This window comes from Nuphar pumila, chromosome 7 (genome assembly GCF_984573655.1).
Source record: "Nuphar pumila chromosome 7, dmNupPumi1.hap1.1, whole genome shotgun sequence".
NCBI lineage: Eukaryota > Viridiplantae > Streptophyta > Magnoliopsida > Nymphaeales > Nymphaeaceae > Nuphar > Nuphar pumila.
Window position 1 is genome coordinate 57,083,572 of NC_143255.1, and position 24,864 is coordinate 57,108,435.

Sequence of the window (24,864 nt, forward strand, 5' to 3'; positions counted from 1 at the left end):
TGTTAAAAAGTTGTCTTTATTGTTTAATTGCATGGGGAAGCCATTAGGATAAGGAAAAAAATGAAACAATCTACAAACAAATCCCACTAGACCTTCCTTTATGTAGGCCATGGGAGGCATTGGATGGTCAGTGCTGCAGATGGTGCTATCCGTGTCGTTTATAGCAAGGTTGTCAGACTAAGAAGCAATGCATTTTAAAATGTATATGAATTAGGAAGCGAGGAATAAAAAAAAGTAATATAAGAATTGAATGAGAATCAAAATGAAACCAAAATAAAAACTAAAATAAAAGTGACTATTCTTAAATTTCAATTTTATTTTTTAACAAAATCTAAAAATAATGATTGCCAATTTAAAGAAAGCATATGGAAGTGACATGAGAAAAAACACAAAAACATGAAAAATAGAGTGAAAAAAATATAAAAAGAATATATGAAGCATGTGAAAAACATAAGAGAAACTTGAGAGAATCGAGATTTTCATCAAGTTTCAAAAGTGAGGAGTATTGTACTTTCGAAGCGAGTTTCTGGGAAGTAGGCTTCCTACCTATCTAAGAAGCTTCCAACAACTCTGGTTTATAGTATCATGTGATATTTCGGCTTCATTTGTTCGTCTACATGTGTGAAGGAATGATTTCCTGAACCTGGAGAATTTTCTCTAATATATGGGTATGTGAATTTTCTGGTGAAGCTTGATGTCCTCTGGGGGATGGTTCTCTACGAATATGGATGTTATTCTGCGTAAATCAAGCCTCATGTGGTGACAGTGATTGCTGGTTTGGTTTAGACAGTTAAAGAGCCTAGGTAATCTAAAATTGCTCTTGTAAGGTATCGTAGGGCATCAATAGTAAAGATAAATAAAAAAGGAGTGACATATTTTGCAACATTATACAAAGATTTTTAAAAGGATATATTGATTGGCATCGTTAATTTTCATGAACATGGAATTTCTAGAACAAATTTGGTTAGTATCATCAACGTGCATACTTCTTGCAGTTCTTTCAATAAAAAAGTTAAAGAAGAAAATGTCATATACACAACTGACATTTTATATTAGAAAGCAAAAAATATACAAGTTTAGATTAGGTTAGCTTATCCTTGCTTCACCCTCTTCTTTGCTCTCTGTTGCCGTTTTCACCCTCTTCTTCGTTGTTTCTGTTGCCATTTCAGGCTTCACTTCATCTTTCAATTTTTCTGTTCCTTTTTTTTTTCATAGCTTGGATTACATATTCAATTGCACCTGTGGCTTCTTCGTTTCTCATCAAGGCTTCTGCAACTTCTGCTGGGGTTATCTCCACCTCATTTATCAGTGGCATTACTTTTTCAAACAAAGAATGATACTCAATCTGAAGGTAGTTGTGGACCAAGATCCTGAATGCAGAGATATTACAGCACATGCATATCCATTCGACCAGGCCTTAGCAGAGCAGGGTCTAATTGATCCTTATGGTTGGTTGTGAAAACGATTATCCGTTCATCTCCAATACTAGACCAAAGGCCATCCACCATGTTGAGAACACCAGAAAGTGTGATCTTTCTTTTTTCGTTCTTGTTATTCAAGCAGGAACCGTCTTGCAGAGAAGCGGAGCAGTCAATATCTTCAACGGCAAGGATAGATCTGTTGTGTGTGGTGAGCAGGAGGTGTCGGAGTTTTTTGTTGGAGCGAACTGCTGTGAGTTCAAGGTCATATATGTCAAATTTGAGGAAGTTCGCCATTGCTGCAATTAAGCTAGATTTCCCTGTGCCAGGAGGACCATAGAAGATACCTGTAGGCAAGTTGGATAATAACATTAAAACTTGGTATTACCGTTTAAGATTGGTTCAACCTGACTCACTTGTGTCATTTGCTGAACTGTCATTTCTTGTATCTGAATGGGAAGGGGGGATTTGAAATCAAATAAGACCCAAAAAAGAGGCAAACTAATGAAAACAAGTGATTCCATTTTCAACTAGCCATAAACTTCAAGGTTGGAAAAAGTAATTCACCAGTTGGAACGTGCTACTTAAATAATAAAAAAGTCACCCAGTTGAATTGCAAATTGGCTAAGACGTACACAAACAACTTTTCTTTTCCTATCAACAGTTGAATTTTCCTTGACTGAATAGACGTGCTTACGCTTATGGACAATCTAGACAATGCAGCTTCAGCAGTCTCTTTCATGCTCGTGCTAACACATGAGGTAAGTAGTAATGCAAAGCCAATTCCTTGTGCTTTTTTTTGGCATCGCAGTGCAAAGTACCGGGTCACATTGGGTGCCATGAACGGGTTCCCAGTGCCTGAATAGACTGGCTGTTGATTTCGGTCACATACCAATATCCAAGTGAACTTCACTCCCTGAAATATATCAACAGTTTCTTCACCCTTGTGGATGTTGATTGTGATCAGCTTCTGTTTCTGTTGTTTGTGGATGCATAGCCGGCGCACCGACGGCAGATTTATTAGGCCCAGGTACTTTTCCGCCGCTTTGAAGATCTGATTGGCCGTAAGGTCGTCATATTCATTGATAATGATGCTTACATGATTGGATAGATGTGCGAGGAAGTTTTGAAATCTCGAGGATACATAATCATAAACTTCTGATTACAGCAAATCTCTGGAGATGGTTCTCATTAACATCGAGGTTATACTGGACAGAATAGCTCCGGCAGACGGCAAAGAGCTCCACCGGACCACATTTTTGCTTGCTGAAAACCTGAAATGCGGGATGCTGGTTGCCAGAATCTTGGGGTCACCAAACTTAAGGTGTCTTTAAGATGGAAAATATTCTCAAGGGAAATGGTGCTGGTACAATGGCACTCAAAGAGAGAGAGAGAGAGAGAGAGAGAGAGAGAGAGAGAGAGAGAGTTTTCTTAAAAACAAGATTTTCTGTAAACAAAGAAAAAAAACTACTTGTCATTAAAAATCAGAAGACGCCAACCTCTAAGTTCAGAATTTAAAAGTTGGGGGTTAATCTTATTATAGTAACCAAATCATTCTAATGGGGTCTAGCATAATGGAATTCTCTGACTTGAATTGATGACCAATTATTACATCATTACAAGAAATTGTGCTCTTTAGGGCTTGGATACATATGACCATCGTGCCAATTAAGCCACATCTGTCTCCAAGCATCCCAGATTAAAAATGTCATCTCCCAATGACAGTGGGACTGTGTAATTGGCAGTCTGAAACCATATAGAAAGGCGGGCAGCTTTCACTTGCGGATTTGCTTGACGCCTACACCTCCATTTGTTTTTTCATGACCTTTTCAGAAACCAGACAAGAAACCTCAGATTGACTCAAGTGGTTGATAATAGGGGACTTTACACTCATTGGCAGGCTTCCGCAACAGATCGTTAGTCTTTACACTGAACCAAGATATTCATACGATCGTTACCACAATAACCCATTCCTTTAGCTTGGCATCTTTCGATCAATGAGAATCAAGTAGTTTTAGAAAAGAGATATGACAGTGACCCGGAAAAGGCCCAAAGTTCTCCATTGTTCAGCACTGCAACTTGGACAAAAGAGTTGAGGTGTTTTCAGAGAAAATCTTCCGTCACATGGCAGGTGGCATCAGTCAACTGTCGACTTATTTTAAATGGGTCGAGAAATCATTTTCTGGAAACAGCAACAACCTCTTGTTTTCTCACGATGACCAAGATACTCGTCAATTTAATGAGATTTTCACAGGTTTCATCTTTGATTCAAAATGTTTGATTTCATTTGGTACTTTAATAATCTTATAGCACATTTAAAAATGCAACGAGGAGATGATAAGGCTGGAAATGAAGGGGCGCCTTGTTATTAGGCTCAGTTTTTCTTGGTAATTAGTGTTGGACAAAAACCAAGAGTAATGGAAGCACTTCCTCTCGGCTGTGTAAACCAAGTGAAGAAAAGAAATCAAACGCACCGATTTAAGTGGAAAACCTTCTCTAAAAGAAAAGGGAAAAATCAAGAAAAAACCCCCAAAAAACCCTTATATGAAATCAAGTTACAATGACTTCTCAAGTTTCCAAGCTTACAAGAATCTTCCCTTTGTGCTCTCAAGGTGGTAGCAGAAACCCTAGGTTCTTACACCTCTTAAACTCTCATTATTCTCATACAAAGAATAGAAGAGTACTCTCAAGGTGGTAGAAGAAGCTCTAAATCAATCTCACACATGTGTGAATCTCCCACACTCTCACTATGCTCGTACAAAGAATAGAAGACAGTAAACTTCACTGTATTAAAAACATAGACATAATTAACCTTTCATAAGTCAAACTATATGTTTGACTCTCTATAAGAGAGGGCTCAAAAGGTGGATCACCCAATGAGAATCAACCTAACTAACCAGCTCACTTTGATTTTGCTAAAAAGACAAAAAAAAAACTCCCAATCCGCTTGCTTTGAGCTGTTGAGGCGTTTGTGCACAAAAACTTTCATTGAATAGGTGGCAACAGTCAAGATTTATTTTTCAGATCGTACAGCCGTGTCAAGAAATCAGTTTCCAGCAACCTCTCCTCCAGATGACCAAGACTCCTATCAACTTGTGAGATTTTCACAGGTGTCATCTCTAATCCAAAATAAGCTATTTGGAAATCTGATAATCGAATACCACATTCATAAAGACCCAGCCAGGAGGTGAACAGGGTTGGCAAAAGAATCAAGGTGCTTTGTGAATCGGCTCAGTTCACCTTGGTGATTAGCTTGTTTGGACCTGTTAAAAAAGCTCACAGTCGGCTTGTTATGAGCTCATTATGTTAAAATGAGTTGAGCCTGAGCAAGGGCTGTCCATCTCAGTTTAGCTCACACAAGCCTAGAAACTAAATGAGATAAAATATGTATAGATATATCATGTATGAACAAATTAGTTGCTAAGGATGATTCGGATACAAGGAGTTTGGAGTTTTTTTTATTTTTTCACGAGGAATGGGGAAACCACCCTTGAGATCTCACCTTCATAGTGGTGTAAACTTCTTGTGCACCCCTTGCCCCCAAGGGGGTCGCCTTGCTTCAAGGCGAGCAAGAGACATAATGTCCTTTCCCCTTCTTATATGCAAAGGGATGATGCCCATGGGAATGAAACCCTGTTATCATTGCAAAATTTTACTTTTGCAAGTTAAACTGACATTTGAAAAAGATTTTGAAAATAACTCGTCTTCGTTTTAAAATGCAGGATAATTCTGAAGAATAAGATTCGCTCGTCGATAAGAGGTTCAACCGTTCCTGGCACCATAACCAGGGGTAATTGAACCAATGATCAATCATATGCTTTGCTTTACTCAACTTGTCTAAATCGACGTTCTATTCCTAAATGCACAAAGAATCAGGCATATACTATGACTTAGAAAGATTTTGACTTAAAAAATATGACGTATGCTTGAAATATTTGGAAAAGAGGACACCTTGAAAGTCGTAAACCATGTTGAGAGAATATTTTTGAAGAAAAGAAAATCGATTTCTGAAGAAATCTTGATGTGTTGTGAAAATTGATTTCTGAGAAAAATCTAGCAACTTTGAGAAAATCGATTTCTCTGAAATGAATTTGTGAAGTAAATCAGAAGAAGGGGCGTGTAGCTCTATGAAATATTTTCATGATGCAATCTAAACCTAAGTGATGCATGGATGCAATTTGAGAAAATATTTTCTGATTTTTTTTTGAGAAAAATCCTTTGAAAAGGGAAGTTCATGTGCCTAATAGAATTTCAATGGAACCAATTCTCCTCATATCCCTAACTATGACCACAAATATGGATTGAATATCATCCATTTGATTCTAAAAAGAGAAAAATATTTAGAAATCTTTGAAATATGCAATAGTTTTTGAAGATAGCCTAAGAATGTAAGCCGATTGTGGCTTAGAAAAAGATAATAAATCTAAGTTTTGTTTGTATTTTGACTATAACCATAAATACGAAACCCACCGAGTTTATCAACTCCTTAGAAGCTAGTGCACATGCCATTCGTGTAGACCATTGTGAGTTTGAATATGAATCATCATCCATCACACATTAACATTATTGAAGAATAAAACTATATGCAATGCAATCCAATTTTAAGCAGGAAATTAAATTCTTATTCTAATGTTTACAATTACAATTTACATAAAAAGGAAAAAAGAAATTAAAAAAAAATATACTCTTGAATGTCCATGCAAAACTAGAAAACTTGTTAGTAAAAATATGTCGGCTTTTCTAGATTTATCCAATAATATCTGAAAATTAATGTATTTATCTGGATATAAGCCTTTTTATATGTTTCCTTGAGATAAACATAATAAAATATGATATAAAATTGAATAAATAATAAAAATAAATAACTTTAAAATTCAAAATTTTGAGAAAAGTGACAAAAATACCTCTGAAAACAAGACCATGACCTTGAAATCAGGGTTTTCAGAAAAGTTTTTTGTAAAACTTTGGATTTAAGGATCAAACAGATTCAAATAAACACCAAATCGGGTGTGAAGCACCCTAGCATGATTATAAACATGATCAAACATTAAAAACATGAAACTTTTTATAAAAAGATTGAAATATCACAAAAATAGTGATTTTCGTCGGTGTTTTACTTGAACCGAAATTCTGCGGGCACCCTGTTTTTATGATTTAATCAAATAATATATCAAATGAATTCAAAAATCTATAAAAATCAACATGGATAATTCTGATAACCCTAAAATTAAGCTGCATTCAAAAAAATATGCTTTCGATAATATTTTAATATAAAAATTGAATAAAACCCTAAAATACACAATTTTGCCTGTGGGCACGTACCTATCATAGTGTCAAACCCAAATCGGGTATCAAACCACTATAAACATTTACAGAGAGATACTAGACAAATAAACAAATTTTTTTATTTTTATAGATCGGAAAAATCATCTCCGGTTAGAGAGATATCGCTTCAGCAATATACGATTGATTCTGACTTATATGTAGCGAGTTGAAATAAACACATCCGGTTTTGAGTGCAGAGAAATATAGTGAACAATGTTTAAAAATTATAAAATTTTAGCAAATGACAGTAGAAACATAGATGAAAATTATCCTTTTTATGGATCATCGATCGGATCTCTGGTTAGGAAGATACAATCTGCACAAGTCGATCTAGGGTTTAGATAATGCATAACGGGCTTTATAAAACAGATTATGCTTTTTGACAAAAGAAAAATAGAAATAAACCATAAAAAATTTGAACATTTTACAGAATATACTAGACCTCATGATGAACACACTGCAACTTACGGATCGTCGATCAGATCTTCGATGAGGAATATATCGTTTGAACAAACCGTTTCTGATTCCACGTAGTGTTTCACGGTTCAAGAATCACAGTTCGGTTTCTGATTTTTTTAACAAAGTTACAGAACTCAAAATACTCCAATTTTTTTATGAAAGATCACTAACACATGCACGGTTCTACCCTAAAAAAACGTATTTTTTTGAAATAAACTTGAATATAAAATAACATGGTTCCAGCGTGCCCAGGATCGAGAGTCACATATTATCGATAAAACATGAAAAACCCTAATCTAAGCATGAAAAATTAAAAAAAAACTTGCAAATAACATCACGAATTTGGATTTGATGTTTTAATGAATAGAATAATCATTAATATGATGAAATAAAATAAAAAAATCATGAAAAGCATGTTTGAAATTCGATTTAGCCTTCGAAAGAGAAATTTAACCCATTGAACGGGCGAATCTCATCTTTTATTCGGCATAAATATAAAAAAATATGAATCTAAGCTATTCTAATGGATCAAGAACATAAAATACATCATGGTACAACATTAGATCATATTCTTGAATTTTTTTATGGTTTTTGAATTAAAAACATGCTTGAATCTAACAAATAAAGGGCGATAATGGTAAAATCAATGAAATAAAGCAATAAAAATGATTAAAATAACAAAATAAATTCAATAAAATCTTTCCTTAGGGACTGCAACAATGGAGGAAAGCTGCTGAAGAAGAGGATCATGAATTTTTGAGAGGGAGAGAGGGTGAGAAAGCAAGGGCTGAACCCCCTTTAGGTGCCCCTATTTATAGATTTTTTTTGGATTTGGTTTAAGATGAGTTCTAGTTTATCTAAAATTTTCTTAATTGAATTAATTAAGGGGAGACAGTTTTGGCTTGACTTTTCAACCCTTTTAATTATCTTAATTGAGTCCTAACTGAACTAAAACAAAATCCAAATGTGGTGTCACCTATTGTGGGCCCACATTTGATTTTAAAGACTCTAATTTCAAGATTTTTTAAAAACAGAGTTTTAAAAGGTGAAAACAAAGGTTATATTTTGAAATTAATTTTGATTTTTCAAACTCCTAATCTAGTTGGGATACTAACTAACCCTAAGCTAACCCTAACTCTTTCAAATGTGGCGCTACTTAAGTGGGGCCCACTTGACTTTTCAAAAAATGACTTTAAAACTTTAAAAACAAAGAGGTTAAAACGATGTTTTTCAGAAACCTCAAAAGAGACATCTAAAATAACTAATATTTTTTTGTACTTTTGAAATATAAAAGATATAAAATGAAAAGAAATTGAAAATTAGGGTTTTGCATCTCTATAGGGTGGGTCCCGCTTGAAGAAAGTTAAAAACTGATTTAAAAAACAAGTTTTTGAAATAAAGAGTTTTAAGAAGGAAAATTTTTTAAAAGAAAGTTTGAAAATAACAACGAAGATCTAAATCAACTAGAGTCCTAAATGGATTGAAACTCTTTCAGATGTGGCGCCAACTGTGTGGGCCCCACACCAGGATTTTGAAAAAGTTGAAATAAAGACTGAAAAGGGTTTTGAATCAGAGTTGAAATCACTAGATGAGAATCAGAAGTTTTAAAAACAAAGTCCTAAACAAACTAAAACTCTAGAACAGAGTCCTAAAATTTTGAAACTCTTGCAATTTGGGGTTTTGAAAGAAAATGAAGAGGTTTTGGAAGATCTTTTCAGAAGTTGGTGAAAATGAACAAAATACAAAACCAGGTCAGAGTCCTAATCAACTTGGACTCTAGGATAGAGTCTCAAAATTTTGAAACTCTTGGAACTGAATCTGTTTTCGAAAAACAAGTGAAATAAAAGTAGAGAGAGGAAGTCAGAGTAGAGTTCTGAACCGACTGGAATTCTGGGGCAATGTCCTAAAATTTTGAAACTCTATAATGAAGTTCTGAAATTTTGAAATTTGATTGTTTGAAAGATGAATGGAGAAGTTTTTTGAAAGGTTTTCTCAAAAAACAAAGTCAGGGTTAGAGTTCTGATCCAACTGAATCTCTGGAACAAAGTCCTTATTCGACTGAAACTCTAAAATTTTGAATTCTTTCGAAAGATTTTCTTTGAAATAGGTGAAAATAGTAATGAGAAATTGAGTCCTGATCTGACTGAAACTCTAAAATAGAGTACTAGTCCGACTGAAACTCTAAAATTTTGGCAAAATGAAAGATTTTGTTGAAAACAAGTAAAAATAGACATGGAGGACAGAGTCTTAGTTCGACTGAAACTTTGTGATAGAGTCCTAGTTTGATTAAAACTCTAAGATTTTTGCCTTTTGAAAGTCAGATAAGAAGGTTTTTAAAAACAAGTGAAAAACAAGAATAAAGAATGAAATCGGGATAGAGTCCTAATCTGACTGAAACTTTAGGATAGAGTCCTAGTCCAACTAGGACTTTAAAATTTTGGCCAAAATGAAAGATTTTGAAAGGTTTTCTCGAAAATAGGTAAAAATAAAAGTGAAAGGTAGAGTCTTGATCCGAATGAAACTCTGAAAAAGAGTCCTAGTTCAACTAAAACTCTGAGATTTTGGTCAAAATGTAGAAAATTGACTAGGGATAAAACTACCACTGATTTAAAACCAAAATAAGATTTTGAAAAAGTTTTAAAAGGTAAAAAGATAGAGTCCTGATCCAATTAGGACTTTGAAAATTTGAGAAATCCAGATGAAAGAAGCGATCCAGAAGCGACACCACCTAGATGGGTCTCATCCGAGAATTGAGATCAGTTAAAATTGAGTTTAAAATGAATCCAGATCACTTTCTAAGAAAAATATTTTGAAATAAAGAAATATAAGATCCTAAAGGTTGACAAAAGGCAAATATCGATTTAAAACCTAGGTTTTTGAAATTGATTTTGAAATAAAAGTTTAAAACTCGAATCTGGATTGAATATTTAAAAAAACAAGAGTACTGGATCTCAAAAATGACATGCAATGCGATGCAATGACATGAAAATGTCATGAAATTGTATAAAATGATACAAAATGATATGAAATGAGATGCAAAGGGCAAACCCAGAATGAGAGATTTGAACTCCCAGACCCCTGATAGAAACAAAAAATTAAACATTTCTGTTCGAAGGTAAAGATTGATGATTAAAATTAAACCATAATGGATATTGTCTTTTGGAATATTTGAATTTGGGGCAAATTTCAGGCTCTGAATAACCTTGACTCAGATATCGACCAACAGGTTCCCTGAAGAATTTAGAGAGCGAGTCCCATTGGCAAGAGGAAAGGGTTTGTGAGCGAAGGTGGAAAATTTGAGGTGTTTACAGATCCCCTCTTTGTAATTAAGCCAGTTGAAAGCCGAGTTTAGTGGCAAAGAAAAACATGTCAAATTTAAACTATAAAAACGCCTCAGTTAGAAGAATCTGACTAGGTATGAAAGAATTTGCTCTGGTGATAATTGTAGATAGGGAATGGAGAATGGAAAAAAAAATCACCTCATCGGAATGAGACTCAGGCTTAGCCCTTAACCTGAACAAGACAAAAAATACCTCATGAAAAAATGAGGTTTAGTCTTGACCCTTGACCTGAAGGGGGGGAAAATACCTCATGGAAGAACGAGGTTCAAATTTTGACACTTAACCTGAAGGGGATAAAAAAAATGAAATCCTCAAATGAAGAAACCATGATGGGACCTTCGAATTTTGCATAATAAATCCGAGAGGGATTTACAAAAGAAAGAAAATGGGAGTCCCTAAAGCTTGAAAAGGGATTGATCTTGGGCGTCTCATTACTGAGACTAAATGACTTTTAAAATAGATGACCTTTTGCAGAAACAATTCAGGTTTAACCTTTACCCTGAATGAAAAAAACAGAATCCTCGAAAGAAGAAACCATGATGGAACCTTCAGATTTTGCACAATAAATCTGAGAGGGGTTTGCAAGAGAAAAAAAAATGAGGGTTCCTAAAGCTTGAAAATGAATTGATCTTAAGCATCTCATTGTCGAGACTAATTGACTTTTAAAACGGATGACCTTTTGTAGAAATAATTCAGGTTTAACCCTTATCCTGAACAGGAACGGTCTATGATGAGACAGTGGGGAACACAGGGAAGTGTGCAAATCAGAGAACCCATGCACTCAAATTAAAACAAGAAGGGAAAGGTATTAAAAACTCCCGTTATCAAGTCCTAAAGAGGGATAAAAACAACGCCAAGATATATCAAAATAGACATTAAACTCTAACTTCATGTCGAGATAACTTAAAAATATTGTCAATAAGATAAAAATGATAGTCGATTCAAGATAATTGAAATATAAGCACATTTGTTTGAAGGATATCTCCTCTTCTAAATAGAGTATTACCTTCAACTGGGCTAACTCCGTAGAATCCAGAATCAAAATCAAATTATTGCTGTTGAATTTCTTTAAGGAAGCTATCCATTTCTTTGATATGAAAAGAAAGAAAAGACGTTCTTAGTTTCATAAAAGCAATTATTGAAAGGATATTGATAATTTTTTTTACATAAATAAAGATAATTCTTGGCAATTTGACAGTTTGATATCTAAGGTTTACCCATGATGATCTTTTTGCACTCTTTTGAGACATAGAGGTTGAACTTTCTTGAGGTTTGTCGAGAATTTCATCACATCAGCCTTCGACTCGATGATGTTCTGATTTTTCCTAGAAAGACACGTCACATGCTCCTTCAACTTGGAGATGATCCGAGTCTTCTTTTGTCCTAGGAATTATATTAATGATATTGTCTCTTTAATTGAAATCTCTTTGATAGTTTTTTGCGCTCTTTTGAGACATAAAAAGTAGGCTCTCTTGGGATTTGCCAAGAATTTCATCACATCAACCTTCATCTTGGCTATGTTCTGATTTTTCCTAGAAGAACACATCACATGCTCCTTCAACTTGAAGATGATCCGAGTCTTCTTTGGTCCCAAGAATTATATTGATAAAATTGTCTCTTGGGTTAAAAATCTCTTTTTGGTGATAACAGTAATTAAATATCTTTTAGGGATTGTCGGGAGGTTCATCGTATCAGCCTTTAACTTGGAAATGATTTAAACTTTTCCTGGAAGGACATGTCACATACTCCTTCAACTTGGAGATGATCCGAGTCTCCTTTGGCCCTGGGAGTCTAACTCATCCATCAACCTTCAACTTGACGATCATTGAGATATCCCTTTTGCAGATAGTTGATTGTAGCTTGACTAATTGAAGAGATATTAAAATTGAGTGAATTCTTTTATATTTCCCGAGATATTTTCACTGCCTTATTACCAAAAGAATAGTCTTTAAAATGTGCCATAGTTATGATCAATATCAGTTCACTTATGACTTTTCAACATCATTGAATTTTTCCTTTACTAGTCATATCGAGGATTTTTCTTCATCCTTTTGATTGACCAACAAAAAAATATTGATTTTTTTCTTTGTTCGCAAAACTTTGTCCTTTTGGAGAGAATATTGAAGCTAATATGAGGTAAAATTTTGTGCAATAAAGATTTTGAGATCAACAACTAATTTTCTTTTATAACATATTGACAAAATTTTCTTGGAATCCTTAGTGAAAGAAATCGCTTGAGGTCTATTTGACACATCCGTGGCTAAATTCTCCTCTCATTTCCCCAAAGGAGAGACTCAGGCTTGACCCTTACCTGAACGAGTAATAAAAAAATACTCCCCTCTTCCCTAAAGAGGAGGTGTTTGCAAAACGAACTTTCGAAGAGAAATAAAGTTTTGGTCAAAACTCTCTATCTTTAGGCTTCTCTTATGAAAATGTGACCGATAATAAAGATCGAGAAAAATATCATAGAGGAGCGAGTCCATCACACTCTCCCTGGAAAAAGGCTCTCGATGACAAGATGGCCTAACAAAAAATATTGGGTGGTTACAAGGAGAACGAGTTTTCTTCGAAGCTCTGCATAGAAACAGGGTTCCTTGTGTGATAATACAAAAAATGCTTTGCAAACTGTTCATAAAACACGAGTCCTTTCAAACTCTCCTTAAAAAAGGGTTCAACGAGCCAACAAAAATTGCATGAAAAAAGAACGAGCTCCCTCGAACTCTCCCTATGAGAAAGGGTCCCTCACAAGAGAAATGATTGATAATTGATTTTGAGCCAATTGGCAGACGAGTTTGACACGAAGGTCAAATCTTGGATGACCATGATTGACGGATACAACCCAAATGTTGGAAAAATAATGATTTTGATAAAATTAATAACCCGAAGGTTTTCTTGATAAAAATTGATGACCCGAAGATCAATTTGATAAAATGGGCAACCTGAAGATCTGATTGATAAAATTGATTGACCCGAATGTCTGAAAATGATTGATTTTGACAAAATTAGTGACCAGAGGTCTGGTTGATTGTTTGAGCTAGGATCTTAATAAAAGACCGGATCATGAGGGATGGTTCAAAACCCTTTGGGGCTTGGAGGGCAACAAACACATTTGCCTTGTTGCTCTCTTTTTTTTTTCTTTCCCAAAATGAACCAACGCAAGCTCAGGTCCTGCTTGGAAAGAGTTGGCTCAGGTTCGTCTTGAGCTTGTGACATGGTAAACTCGGGCTTGGGCTCGAGCATGTATCGAGGAAAACAAGGCAAGCTCAGCTTCTTTGGTTCTTCTGCCAGCCTCAGAGGCGTATTTTTGTGAACTCGGTTGAGAAAATAGCATTAAAAATTAATGGTTGTACACATCTACCATTTCCTTTTTTGCAGATCAATTAAGAAAACAGTACCTTCTCAGCAAAGGAAGATCTTAAATAGGGCAAATTAAAGGCATGCATTTTCTTCACCTAATACAGTGAATATGAAAAGGTAAGTCCTACAGATTCATTTTTTAAACAAGGTATTATGAAAACAGAATACAAGTCCAAAGACCCAGAAGTTCATGCAAATAGCCGATCCATTCAGAGAAGTGTGCCACAATTAGTTGGTGGACCTACCAGTACAAAGAGGGATGGTCCAACAAAAGCCATAAAACATGTTGGTGACATATATCTAAAGAATGATTGAAGGTTTACATAAGATCTTCACTAAAGCTGATTGTAATGGACCTCATGCCATCCTAAATCTTAGACGTGAATATTGTGTCTAGTTATGTTAAGGCAGGGGAAGAGTTTTCATCCAAACTTGGGGCATATTTGGTGCTTCCTACCAACATTCTTGTGGAATCTTGGGAAGAAAAGGCAAGGTCTGGAATTTGTGTTTGGTCCTCGTAAGCTTGGTTAACAATTTAAAAGGGGAAAAAGAAAATTCTGAACAGTGGTTGAGAACCTTGAGATCAGTTCTTCAACCAACAAAACCCCAAAAAATTTGGTCACATGGAGTTGTGCAGTTTTAGGAGAAAATTTGTGCTAAAAGCATGGCATGATTAGGGTGTCGTGGAGAACATCCTAAGGAAATGCTACTATTCAAGATTCATGACCTTTCTCAACTCCACCACACAGCATAGTCACCTGAGAAAACACACTACTTGAATGATTATCACCTCTGCGCGGAATATCATCGAAGAAGATTATGCACCAAGATGTATGGCCTGAACATAGATTATGGAAGCTGTTTATCTTTAGTGCTACAATTATCTCATTATATTCTGATGATGTATAGGTTACAAGCAGTCTTTTTTTATGCCTCCGCTAATACTTATATCCCTCAACAACAAGTACAAAATTGCAACAACAAAAAGATATGCATAAGCTCGCAAGGGCTCTGCCTTCCCGGCTAGGGGAGACTCTGGGTTGTCTCTAAAGATGAGATGACCATTGTTCAAAACCCATGGGGGGCATCCCTTGCTGTAAGGTCAAAACTGGTGTACTGCCCAGCAGCCAGAGGATACCTCAAGGGTTTTACTAGCAGGAGGCCTGGGTGTGGTTGTTTCCCTTGGTCTAGCCAAAAAAAAAAAAAAAACAGAACAAGATATGCATCAAGTTGATATGAAAGACTTGAATAAAAGCACCAATGAAAATCTGGAGCTACAAAGTTCACCTGGGATGAAGGTTAACCTATTGATGTACATCCAGAGTGCAAATGCCAGCATAAGTGGAGAGGAACTGGATGAACAGTTGTCCATTCATACAGAGCCCCTCCACAAAACACAACTTGGTGGCTAATAACTGTACAGTTTAAGACACTACTGTGAACAAGAAAGCAACACTGTTTTGCACTAACCACAGCCAAGTTGAAATGGACATTGTTCAAGTGAACAAAAGATTAAGGCGGTCTGTGCAGATTTATCGCAAATATCACAAAAATATGGGAACACTGCACACTGAACAACGAAACAATGGCATTCAAGGGGCTCCTATTCCCTGGAACAAATGTCTCTTATGGGAATCAACTTGGTTCCCAAATCTTAGTTGAGCTCTTGAAAAAGCTGTGCAGTTTTCACTATGCAGGACATGCTTGGCAAGCAATGAAATGGCCATTTCCAGTTGCCCTATATTGTTGGTAGAAGTTTCACACTTGCACCAATCAAAGATTTCAGCAGTAACCACACAACCAAGAACACAAAACAATATTATTGTCGTAGCATGTTAGAAATAAACAATATTCTTATTACTTGGTCAAAGCAGCACAGGCCAAGTACACAAACTTGTGCACAGAATAAGAACTTTTGGATGATGTAGAGCTGCCTTGTTTAATTAACATATACTATGTAAGGCTTCCGTGCTCCACAGCCTATTAAAATAAACCCTCAAAGTGTGCATCAATATACAGATAATACTCCAAATAATCCAACAAAGACAAGCAGTAACTCTTTCATGCTGATCTAGGCGACACAACAATCAATTGTTAAAGTTCTTATCATGCTGAATCCTTAAACTATCTCTTAAAACTACTATGAAGTTTAGAGGTTAAAATAATAAGGATCACTAAAAATAGCCATTTAACTGGTAGAAAGGAAACATGCAAGGTAGCACCTATCTCTAATATATTTTGCGTTGTCAAGTTGGGGGATGGCCACCCTGAGGATCTGAGCCCAAAATCCCCAGGATAAGATGCTGTCACTTTAATATCCAGCCATCGAATTCACCAGTAAAAATAGTGTAGTTAGATCAAAACAGGTAAGTATAAAATTAACCTAAGTCATATTGCTATCACAAAAAGTGTGGATTAGATTACCAGAGATTTCTAAACATGAACTGAACTATTTAAAATTTGATTAATTTTGCAAGCCAGTAAAAAGTTGCTGTTTATTCTTCATAGCATACTTAAAAAGTGCACACACCTGCAAATTCCAAGACTCAAGGAAAACCAAAGTTCAGGATAAGTGTTTACGCCATTTGAAACTGTCTGAACTAATGTTAAAATGATCATATCGTATCCTACGATATGATATGGTGTATCATTCCCTGGACTGATATGGTTTACACCCAAAAGTTATTAAAATGAGGATTATCGAGGTGCATTGACCTGTACTAGACTATACATTCTTGCACTTTTGGATTAGATCACCCTAATAGATTGGCATTTGTGCAAATCTGAGTCCCAGGGAGTGATTTTTTGCTACATCTATCCTCTTCTGGCCGTACACCCACGATGTACCATGTACCCCCACACATATCTATGTGACATAGGGCATCATGTTTCAGTGTTCACACTAGTTTCTAACCTATCATACATATTTTGGTATCTGCAAGGTACCTATTTCTTGGTCTTTCTTTAATTAGCATTGACCAGATCAGCTGCCTTGAGACGCTACCATAAGCTTCCTCTACATCAATAAGAATTCCGTTAAAAGAAGAAAACTTAATTTGAAAAGAATGTTTACCTCAAGGTGGAGATGATGGACTAGGTGCACCTCTCTTTGACATCAGGAGTAATGTACACCAATAGAAAAATTAGAAGTTCTCAACAAGAATGCTGGGGGTGATAAAAAGTTGACCTATCTACACTTCTTTCAATTTAGAGGAAAAAACATTTACCTTCCTCATCCAAAGGACGATAGGTATTTGTTTCTTTAAAGGAAACAAAGCAACTTATCTATTGATTATGCAACTATATTTGGTGAATGTTCAAAAAGACAAGACTGCAGTACCAGACTAGTCCTAAAAAATTATGAGAAAGAACACTTAAAAGATAACAGAAATAAAATGCAATTTTAGATATTCAAGAAAGAAGAATACTGCATATATCTCTGTTTACCAATTGGGAGAGTTCCCCATGCACATGCAGGCAAAAAGTGCAGCTTCAGGAAGAGATTGAAAATCAAAAAGTCAAAAAACTTCTATCATGGCCAGCCAGATATCAACTTTTTTTTGTCAAATATATGTGTAAATGGCCAGAGCCACCATAACAGAGCCTACCTGGAATATATGATCTCATTGCAATATTTAGACTTGGAAACATATTTCAATTCCTTAATCGGTAGACAAACTCTGTTAGATAGTGATTATCATGAGACAGAATTCCACTAGATGTGGCACATAATCTTTCATGGCCAGGAGTTATTATCTGAAGCCCATCAATAAAATGAAAGTCTCAGCAAGTTGGAAAATGTACTCATATCTTGGTGACTCGTTTGCTTGGACAGGCCCTTCTTTTTTTTAAGGATTGCTGGTGTAGATTCATATTTGAATCTCTGTGCAGTCAGATTGTGCCTTAACTTGAATCCACCTAGGTGCGTTTACTTAGGCATGAGCTTAAAGTTAGTGTACGGAATGGAGCCCATGCCATTAGCTCTTTGCCTCTTCTTCTCAAAGTTAGTGGCTTATACTTTCCTTTACTGGCTTCCTTTCTACATCAGCTAAACAGGTAAGCTTTCTTGTTTCACCAATTGTTTAGTTTCTGTGTGAGAAAGCCCTTCCAATGTTTCATACAGAACATATTTACCATCTTCATAAGAGGTATCTATATCTTGTAGATCATGAGAAGACAGCTTAGTTTACAGACCGGAACAAACTGTGCTTTGTGTGAGTAACAAAGGGAAAAGTTTACCCTTCAAACCATTGTTAGAGTGCCATCTCCCAAGTCAAAAGAGTACTACACGATAACCATCAAGTCATCAATCCTTGAAAAAAGAAAAACAACACCAACTCGATCTTTCATGAAACGGAATAAAGTTCAGTATTCATCAAGTCATCTAAACCCAGCCTCATGAATATTTACAGTGCGTATAGGAACCCAACCACAAAAAAAACACAATTTTTACTTAAACAAAAAGTAGGTTTTTTCCCCATTCAATTTTAGTCTAAACGCCTCGTTCCTCATCAAAATCATGGATTACCAACAATATATTCAACAGAATTAGCAAATGAAACCATCAAATTATAAAAGCCCATCGTATTTCAACATCGAGAAATCCATATAAATCACAAAATAAGTCCTCCAAAACCACCATGGAGTACGAATGTACCTCAACCCCCATCGTTATTACATAGAAAAAACAGACTCCACCAAACTTTTCTCAGATGAACTTCCTGTAGGGCCTCTTCCAATCCTCATCTTGCATATGCTGAAAGAAGGCACCAACAAACCGAAAACCCCCAAAAAAGATCAAAATTAATAGAACCCAACAAAAAAAAGAAACAAGTCGAAAATAATTGAAGGAAGATGAGATGGAGGGTGGAGTCCTACGAATTCCTTGACGATGCCTTTGTAGACAAGGATGGGGACGGCGATGCCGAAGATTCCGACGAGGGCGAGGTTCCGACGGGTCCACCGGAAGTTGTGCTCGAGATTCTCCCTCGCTGCGTTCCAATCCTCGATGTACTTGTTCTTGTTCACTTCCATCCCACCTGCCATTGTTCTGTTTCTCTCTCTCTCTCTCTCTGGCAACGCAAAGCAGACCCCTACTTGGCGACCCCAATTTTTTAGAGAAATTTGGGGAAAAAGGGCCAAAATTTTGCCTTTAATTCAAAAGAATGACTTCAATTTTTCGATTTTTTTGATTTAAGTCAAAGGTTTAATAAGAATTATAAGTTTGCAAGTAAAAAAAACTCTCATAAAAAATAAAAATTTCCCTATACAATAACTTTTCTAAATGAAAAAGTTTTTCCTTGTTTGTGTAGCACAAAAAAACATAGCGGAAAAACGTAAAAAAGAAGAGAGGGTCGACCAGCCTCCTCTACGACAGAAATCTGAAAATGGTGGTGGTCTACTCTTAGAGAAGGTAGTTAGACTAGATAGAGAAAGAGGTGGTTGATCATGCCCAAGAGAGAGAGAGCTGAAAATGATGGTGGGCAGGAAGTTCCTCTTGTAGCAATCTCATGGAATGAAGAATTTGTGGGTGAATGGTTATCCTAATGCAAAGAGAAATTTTGATAGCAAAAATTCTTTTGCCTGGCAGGTAGAGAATTTTTTTATAAAAATCAAACTTTTTAGAAAATAAATGTCCTTTTAATTTTTTTTTTCACATTTGAAATAATTGAAAAAGTTGTTTGCTCTTTCCTACTTGCATTTTTTTGCCATTTTCTCACTTCCAAACATTAAATGGAGAGCTGAGAAATAAGACAAGTTACTCATAACTCAACTAGTTATTGAAGTTATGAAATGGAATTGGCTTGTCCAAAGTAAATAATAAGTGCTCAACTTTATCTCACTTAAGCTCGTTAACTAGTAATAAATATTTTGCATATATGTTTTTGATGACGAAGAACCTTCATTGAAGCAAGAAAAACCCCACGGCTAAGGATGGCAGTGGACAGGGGAAAGTGGGGCCCTGCCCCGTTTGGACCAGGGATGAAGGGTATGAAATGGGGATGGAGGCGGGGACGAAGGTTAAAATCCATCCCCGTTCGGGGATGGACGTACCCTTTTCCCATCTCCGCCTCGCCCTGCCTCATCCCCGTTTGAACCGGGGATGGAGGACATGAAACGGGGATGAAGGCGGGGGTGGAGGTTAAAATCCATTCCCGCCAGGGATGAAGGCGGGGATAGAGGTTCTGATCTTGAGGCGGGGCGGGGGTGGAGACCTTGTCCTCCCGACCCGCCCCACTGCCATCCCTACCCACGACCACCCTGCACGTGGCCCACCTCTAAAAGCTACTAACACACGAATGAGCCCGTGGAGTTCGAAGTAGTGCCTTCATTTCAGAACCCTCACAAGTCACAACCCGTCTTTATTACAACTGATTTACTAGCTCTTTTCAAGCTTTCAAGTACAATAGTACTTTTGAACCCAATATTGGCCTTAGCTTGACAAGGTTTTCTTTTGATCATCCTAGTATTTTGGTTTCTATGCTAGGTAGGGAGAACCTGAGTTAAAAAAAAAGAAAAAGAAAAACAAAAATCTATCCTTTTGTCCACTTTTTCCAAGTATAATTTCTATCATCCATGTTAACTAAGGACACCAGACACACAAGATCGTAAATTAAAATGAAATGCCAATTGAGCCCTATCGAAAAAAATGCTAATTGTGCTCATCAAGCAATTCAAAAGATGAAAGCATTCATATATATTCTAATTTCAAAACCTCTAAGTCGTATATCAGTAATTTCTCTAAATATAAGGGGCATTACAGAAACGATCATGCTCTTTATTCACAAAAATTTAAGCTCCCAAAATATGACCTTTCTAGGTTTTTTTTTAGAGAGAGAGAGAGATGGCGTCGCGGGTTTCTTCGAAGGGCAAAGGGAAGTCGGCGAAGTTTCTGAAGGGATCGGAGGAGAGGTCGATGGAAAAGTGCGTGAAGGAATGGACTACGTGGTCGGTGAAGAAGGCCAAAGTGATCACCCACTACGGCTTCATCCCTCTCATAATCATCATCGGCATGAATTCCGAGCCTAAACCCCAGCTTTCTCAACTATTGAGCCCCGTTTGATGCGATTCAAACGATACCCACATCGCGAACTTTGTCGAAATCTCTCTTTTCTAGCATGCCATCATGATGTATGCTTGGTTTTCTTGACAAGAGTTCATATGGGAACGAAGTAATCCTTCTTTCATTACTGTTGGTTTGGTGTTTTAGGTCGTCTATGACGATATAATCTTTGTTTCGATGAAATAGTTCTTATTTACAGTGGGTTTTGAGTGTTTGGAGCTTATGTCATGATTAAATAGTTAGTTATTTATGTGAAGGAGTTTGCTACTTGCTTCTCAGTTATATGGTTTGGGGGTATTGCCTCTTCTTTTTGTTGCGTATACAACTTTAGTAGGACGTATAATTGCCTTCTGAATATCACGGTGAAATGAATGTCATGGTGGAATTTTATCGCATGATCTAGCTTGCTTTTTACATATATATGTTGCCTATTGTTCAAGGAGGCTTGAGAGGTTTCATGATTTAGTGGGATCTTCGATCGGCGTTTATTGCCATGTATTGAATTCTGAAGCAAAAGTGTCTTTTGCACCTCGTGATGATTATGGTGGTCTTTAGTATTTTGATCAGTGATATGTTTGAGCAATTTGAATAGATTCAATGGGATCTTCCATCGGGGTTTATTTCCATGTATTAAGTGGTTTGTTTGAGAGATTTAAATAAACTGAGTATGTTTGAAGGACAAACTGAGTATTTTGATTATAGTGTTTGCCTTTATTTACTATCTGAAAGTGGCTGCATGTTATACTCTCTGCTGGTTATGTGATAGATTTAATGCCTCTCTTTTGATTCAAAAGCCGCTAGACATCAACTGAATCCTAGAATGCATATGTGTGAATTGTTACTTTTCCTAACTGGTCTCTGAGTCTTGGAAAGTTGCATTATTGACACTATGTCTGAAACCAATGAAAACTACTGATCTTTAGTGTTATTTTCCTTTTTCTTTTTCACTTAAAGTGGTTTTATTATGCCAGGGAATTCATGAGATCTTTTACACTCACAGCAAACTGGTGGCTTTTAGTTTTAGGACAGGCTGGCCCTAACCTGGCCGTAGACCAGCCTAATGTTGCTAATGTGTGAACAATGAAAATGCACTTTAATAAAGTTCTTGGTTTGAGATGATAAGCAAGGGAAAGACATCCTTGATTTAGGGATTTAGAGGAATATTGTCCTTCGCTGTTAAGGCAAACTTTTGGACTTAGAAAAATCACTATATGAAATATCATAGATACATATCAAATGTTGTGCTTCTGAATAAAGTTTGCTAAGGATGAATGTTAAAGGATGGGCATGGACAAAGTAATTTTTTTCTGGTCTATTTTTTTTTTCCTTTCTTTGGATAAGGAGTTGTTTATTGGCTTTCTAAAAGCTAGGTTAAAGGATGGGCATGAACAAAGTAAATTTTTTTCAGGTCTGTTTTAATTCCTTTCTTTAGATAAGGAGTTGTTTATTGGCCTTCTAAAAGCTACGGTTGCTTCACCGCATTACTCTTAAAATCACTTTATCTTAATGGTGTCAGAACTTGGAAAAAATTTCTTAGTTTAAAATTTTAATCTGGATTTTGCTGATGAGCCAACTCGTGCATGCTTTGTCTTACTAACCCACAGTTGTATGTCTCAAGTTGATAATTCATTGAGTAGTCACATTAAGGTTGGATGTCATTATGTACATGATATGATGAAAAGACAAGTTGTTACAAGTTATTTACCTCTATGCAGTATGGTTTCTGGAGTTGAACCTTACAGAATCCCTAAGGGCCTTCTCCAAGAATTCTACTTTCATGAACATGTGCTTGTCCAAAATTGCAACATTATCTTGGTGGAATAATCTGTAAGCTGTGGAAAACAAAACCTTGTTGTGCAATGTGATTAGAATTAAAACAATTTGGTGGATGGATCGTGGTGGTATTCCTTCAGCATGAGTCTTATTGTTGTGCTTTAGCAAAGGACGGGAGGCTTACTTCTAGCTTTGATGAATAATCTTATGTAGCACTGTGGACAAATTTTGCCATAAGTCCTTATGAGTTCAAATTCACAGTTGTACAAAACTAGAAATTTGTTTTCATATGTTTTTGGTATTGATGTAGGTGGAACATGAATTCATTGTTTTATCTACAACTTTCTAATCGTTCTAAATTTAATAAGTAGGATGAAACTTCTTCATTGATTATACATTATCATGGTTCTAAATTTGATACATAGGTTGAAAGTTGAAACCTTCTTTATTGATGAAAGTTGAAGGTTGGTAAACTTCTTCACTGATTATCATGGTTGAATTAGCTCTAAGTTTTCATGTTGGACTGTTTCGGGATCTGATGCAAGTTGTACTGAAATTGAGTTCCTAATTACATGTGGGATGTTGTTGGGTTTAGTCTGTTGACATAACTGTTCTTGACAGAGGGATGCTCAATCTTTTCTAGATAAGTAAAATCAAGGCTTGCTCTGACATATCATATTATTCCTTGGGCAGCATGGTGATACTTACATGTGTCATGTTGGGTTTATTTGGAGATTACATCTGTCATGACTCATATGCTTTTAATTAGGGCATGTTTGATCGCGCATCGCGCGGGATGCCGCTGCTATTAAGTGTCGTGAATTCAGTCTGGGTTCGGTTTGGGTCTGATCCAGACCCGAACTAAGATTTGCGTGTTTGGCGTGTTTACTGGGACACGCCTGTAATTCTATGTTTTGTTGTAGGACAGATATGTCCATGATAAAATTACTTGTAACCTAATAGTTAAATATGATGTATCATCAGGTCACGCACGATTGATGAAAGCATGAACCTTTGCAGCCCAAAACCTCTCTGCGTCTCCTTCCTCTACTTCAGCGTTTTTTTTCTTCTGTTACCTTTTCTTCTTATTTTCTCCTGATTGCAGATCAGCACAGGTCAGAACTCAAGTTCTAATATGGTATCAGAGCAGGGTTGGGTCTAGGACTCGGTATTGCTTCCAAAAAGGTATGAACAAAGAGATCTTTTGATTTCAGTCAGGAAAACATCCTTCCCTCACTATTTCTTCTATGTTATTGTATTTTCTCAAAAAAAAAAATACGATCTCTTCTCCTTGCCGCCATCTCTTCTTGAAAAAGTTTTTGTGTTTCCATCTGAAAGACTGAATCACGTCTTTTTCTTAAAAGTCTGTTCACAAGTTTCTAAAATCTATCGTATTTCCATCTTGAGTCATTTTCTTGAATTGGTACCTTCTTGAATCGTGACCCATCTTCTCTCATCTTGATTTCTTGAATCGTTATCTTCTTGAATCGTGACCCACCTTCTGAAATTGTTATCATATTCCAAGAAAAGCGCTCATTTTTTATTCTAGATTCTGTTTTCTTGTTCTCTCATCTCAAAACTGATTCTTAATCAGTCTAAAAACACCTTTTGTCATGATTTTGGTATAACATTTTTTCTTTTGCCGATTAACGCTAATCGAACATGGCATGTTCAGGTGACTTGATTCATGAATATTGAATTGATTATTTGAATTTTCACGTGATCTGACATCTGTTCAAAAAAAAAAAGGACAGCAGATCCGAAATCTGTTACAACCAGTTCACTTTTGGACTGTTTTTAAACAGTCACATTATTTCCAAGTTTGATTAGCTATTCAATTGCTCCTTTCTTAGAGTATTTTCCACCTTATATTCAAGTATTTTATAACCATGGATCCTTCTTTAACCCAGTCCTGTTTGTCATCAAACTTTCTTAATCAACTTGTCTCTGAGAAATTAAATAATTCCAATTTCTTGACCTGGAAGAGACAAATAGTTCCTTTTATATGGAGCCAAGATCTCTTTGGTCATCTGGATGGATCAATTTCAGCCCCACCAGAGTTCATCGCAAAGGAGGAAACAGACGCGCTAGGTGTTGCATCTACTAAGCTTGTTCGAAGCTTTGATTA

General features: G+C 36.1%; 2 protein-coding genes across 3 annotated transcripts; one reads left to right on the top strand and one right to left on the bottom strand.

The window, feature by feature from the left end:
- Window positions 1–1,630: 1,630 nt before the first annotated feature.
- LOC149832310 (uncharacterized) lies at window positions 1,631–19,013 on the bottom strand. 2 transcript variants are annotated; one of them, XR_016433334.1, is made up of 3 exons: window positions 18,779–19,013; window positions 18,558–18,656; window positions 1,631–1,765 (listed from the first exon to the last, which is right to left on the bottom strand). XR_016433334.1 is itself a non-coding variant. In XM_090014437.1 (2 exons), the coding sequence occupies exons 1-2, from the start codon at window positions 18,944–18,946 to the stop codon at window positions 18,609–18,611; spliced, it is 216 nt and encodes a 71-aa protein (XP_089870563.1). In that variant the 5' UTR covers window positions 18,947–19,008; the 3' UTR covers window positions 18,449–18,608. The 2 variants fall into 2 exon arrangements, 1 of the variants encoding a protein (XP_089870563.1); XM_090014437.1 differs by lacking the exon at window positions 1,631–1,765 and having other exon boundaries at window positions 18,449–18,656; window positions 18,779–19,008.
- A 1,712-nt stretch (window positions 19,014–20,725) lies between these two features.
- On the top strand, window positions 20,726–21,240 carry LOC149832311 (mitochondrial import receptor subunit TOM7-1-like). Its single transcript, XM_090014438.1, has one exon. It carries the CDS (start codon window positions 20,745–20,747, stop codon window positions 20,961–20,963), a length of 219 nt encoding a protein of 72 aa, XP_089870564.1. The 5' UTR covers window positions 20,726–20,744; the 3' UTR covers window positions 20,964–21,240.
- The last annotated feature ends 3,624 nt before the right edge of the window (window positions 21,241–24,864 follow it).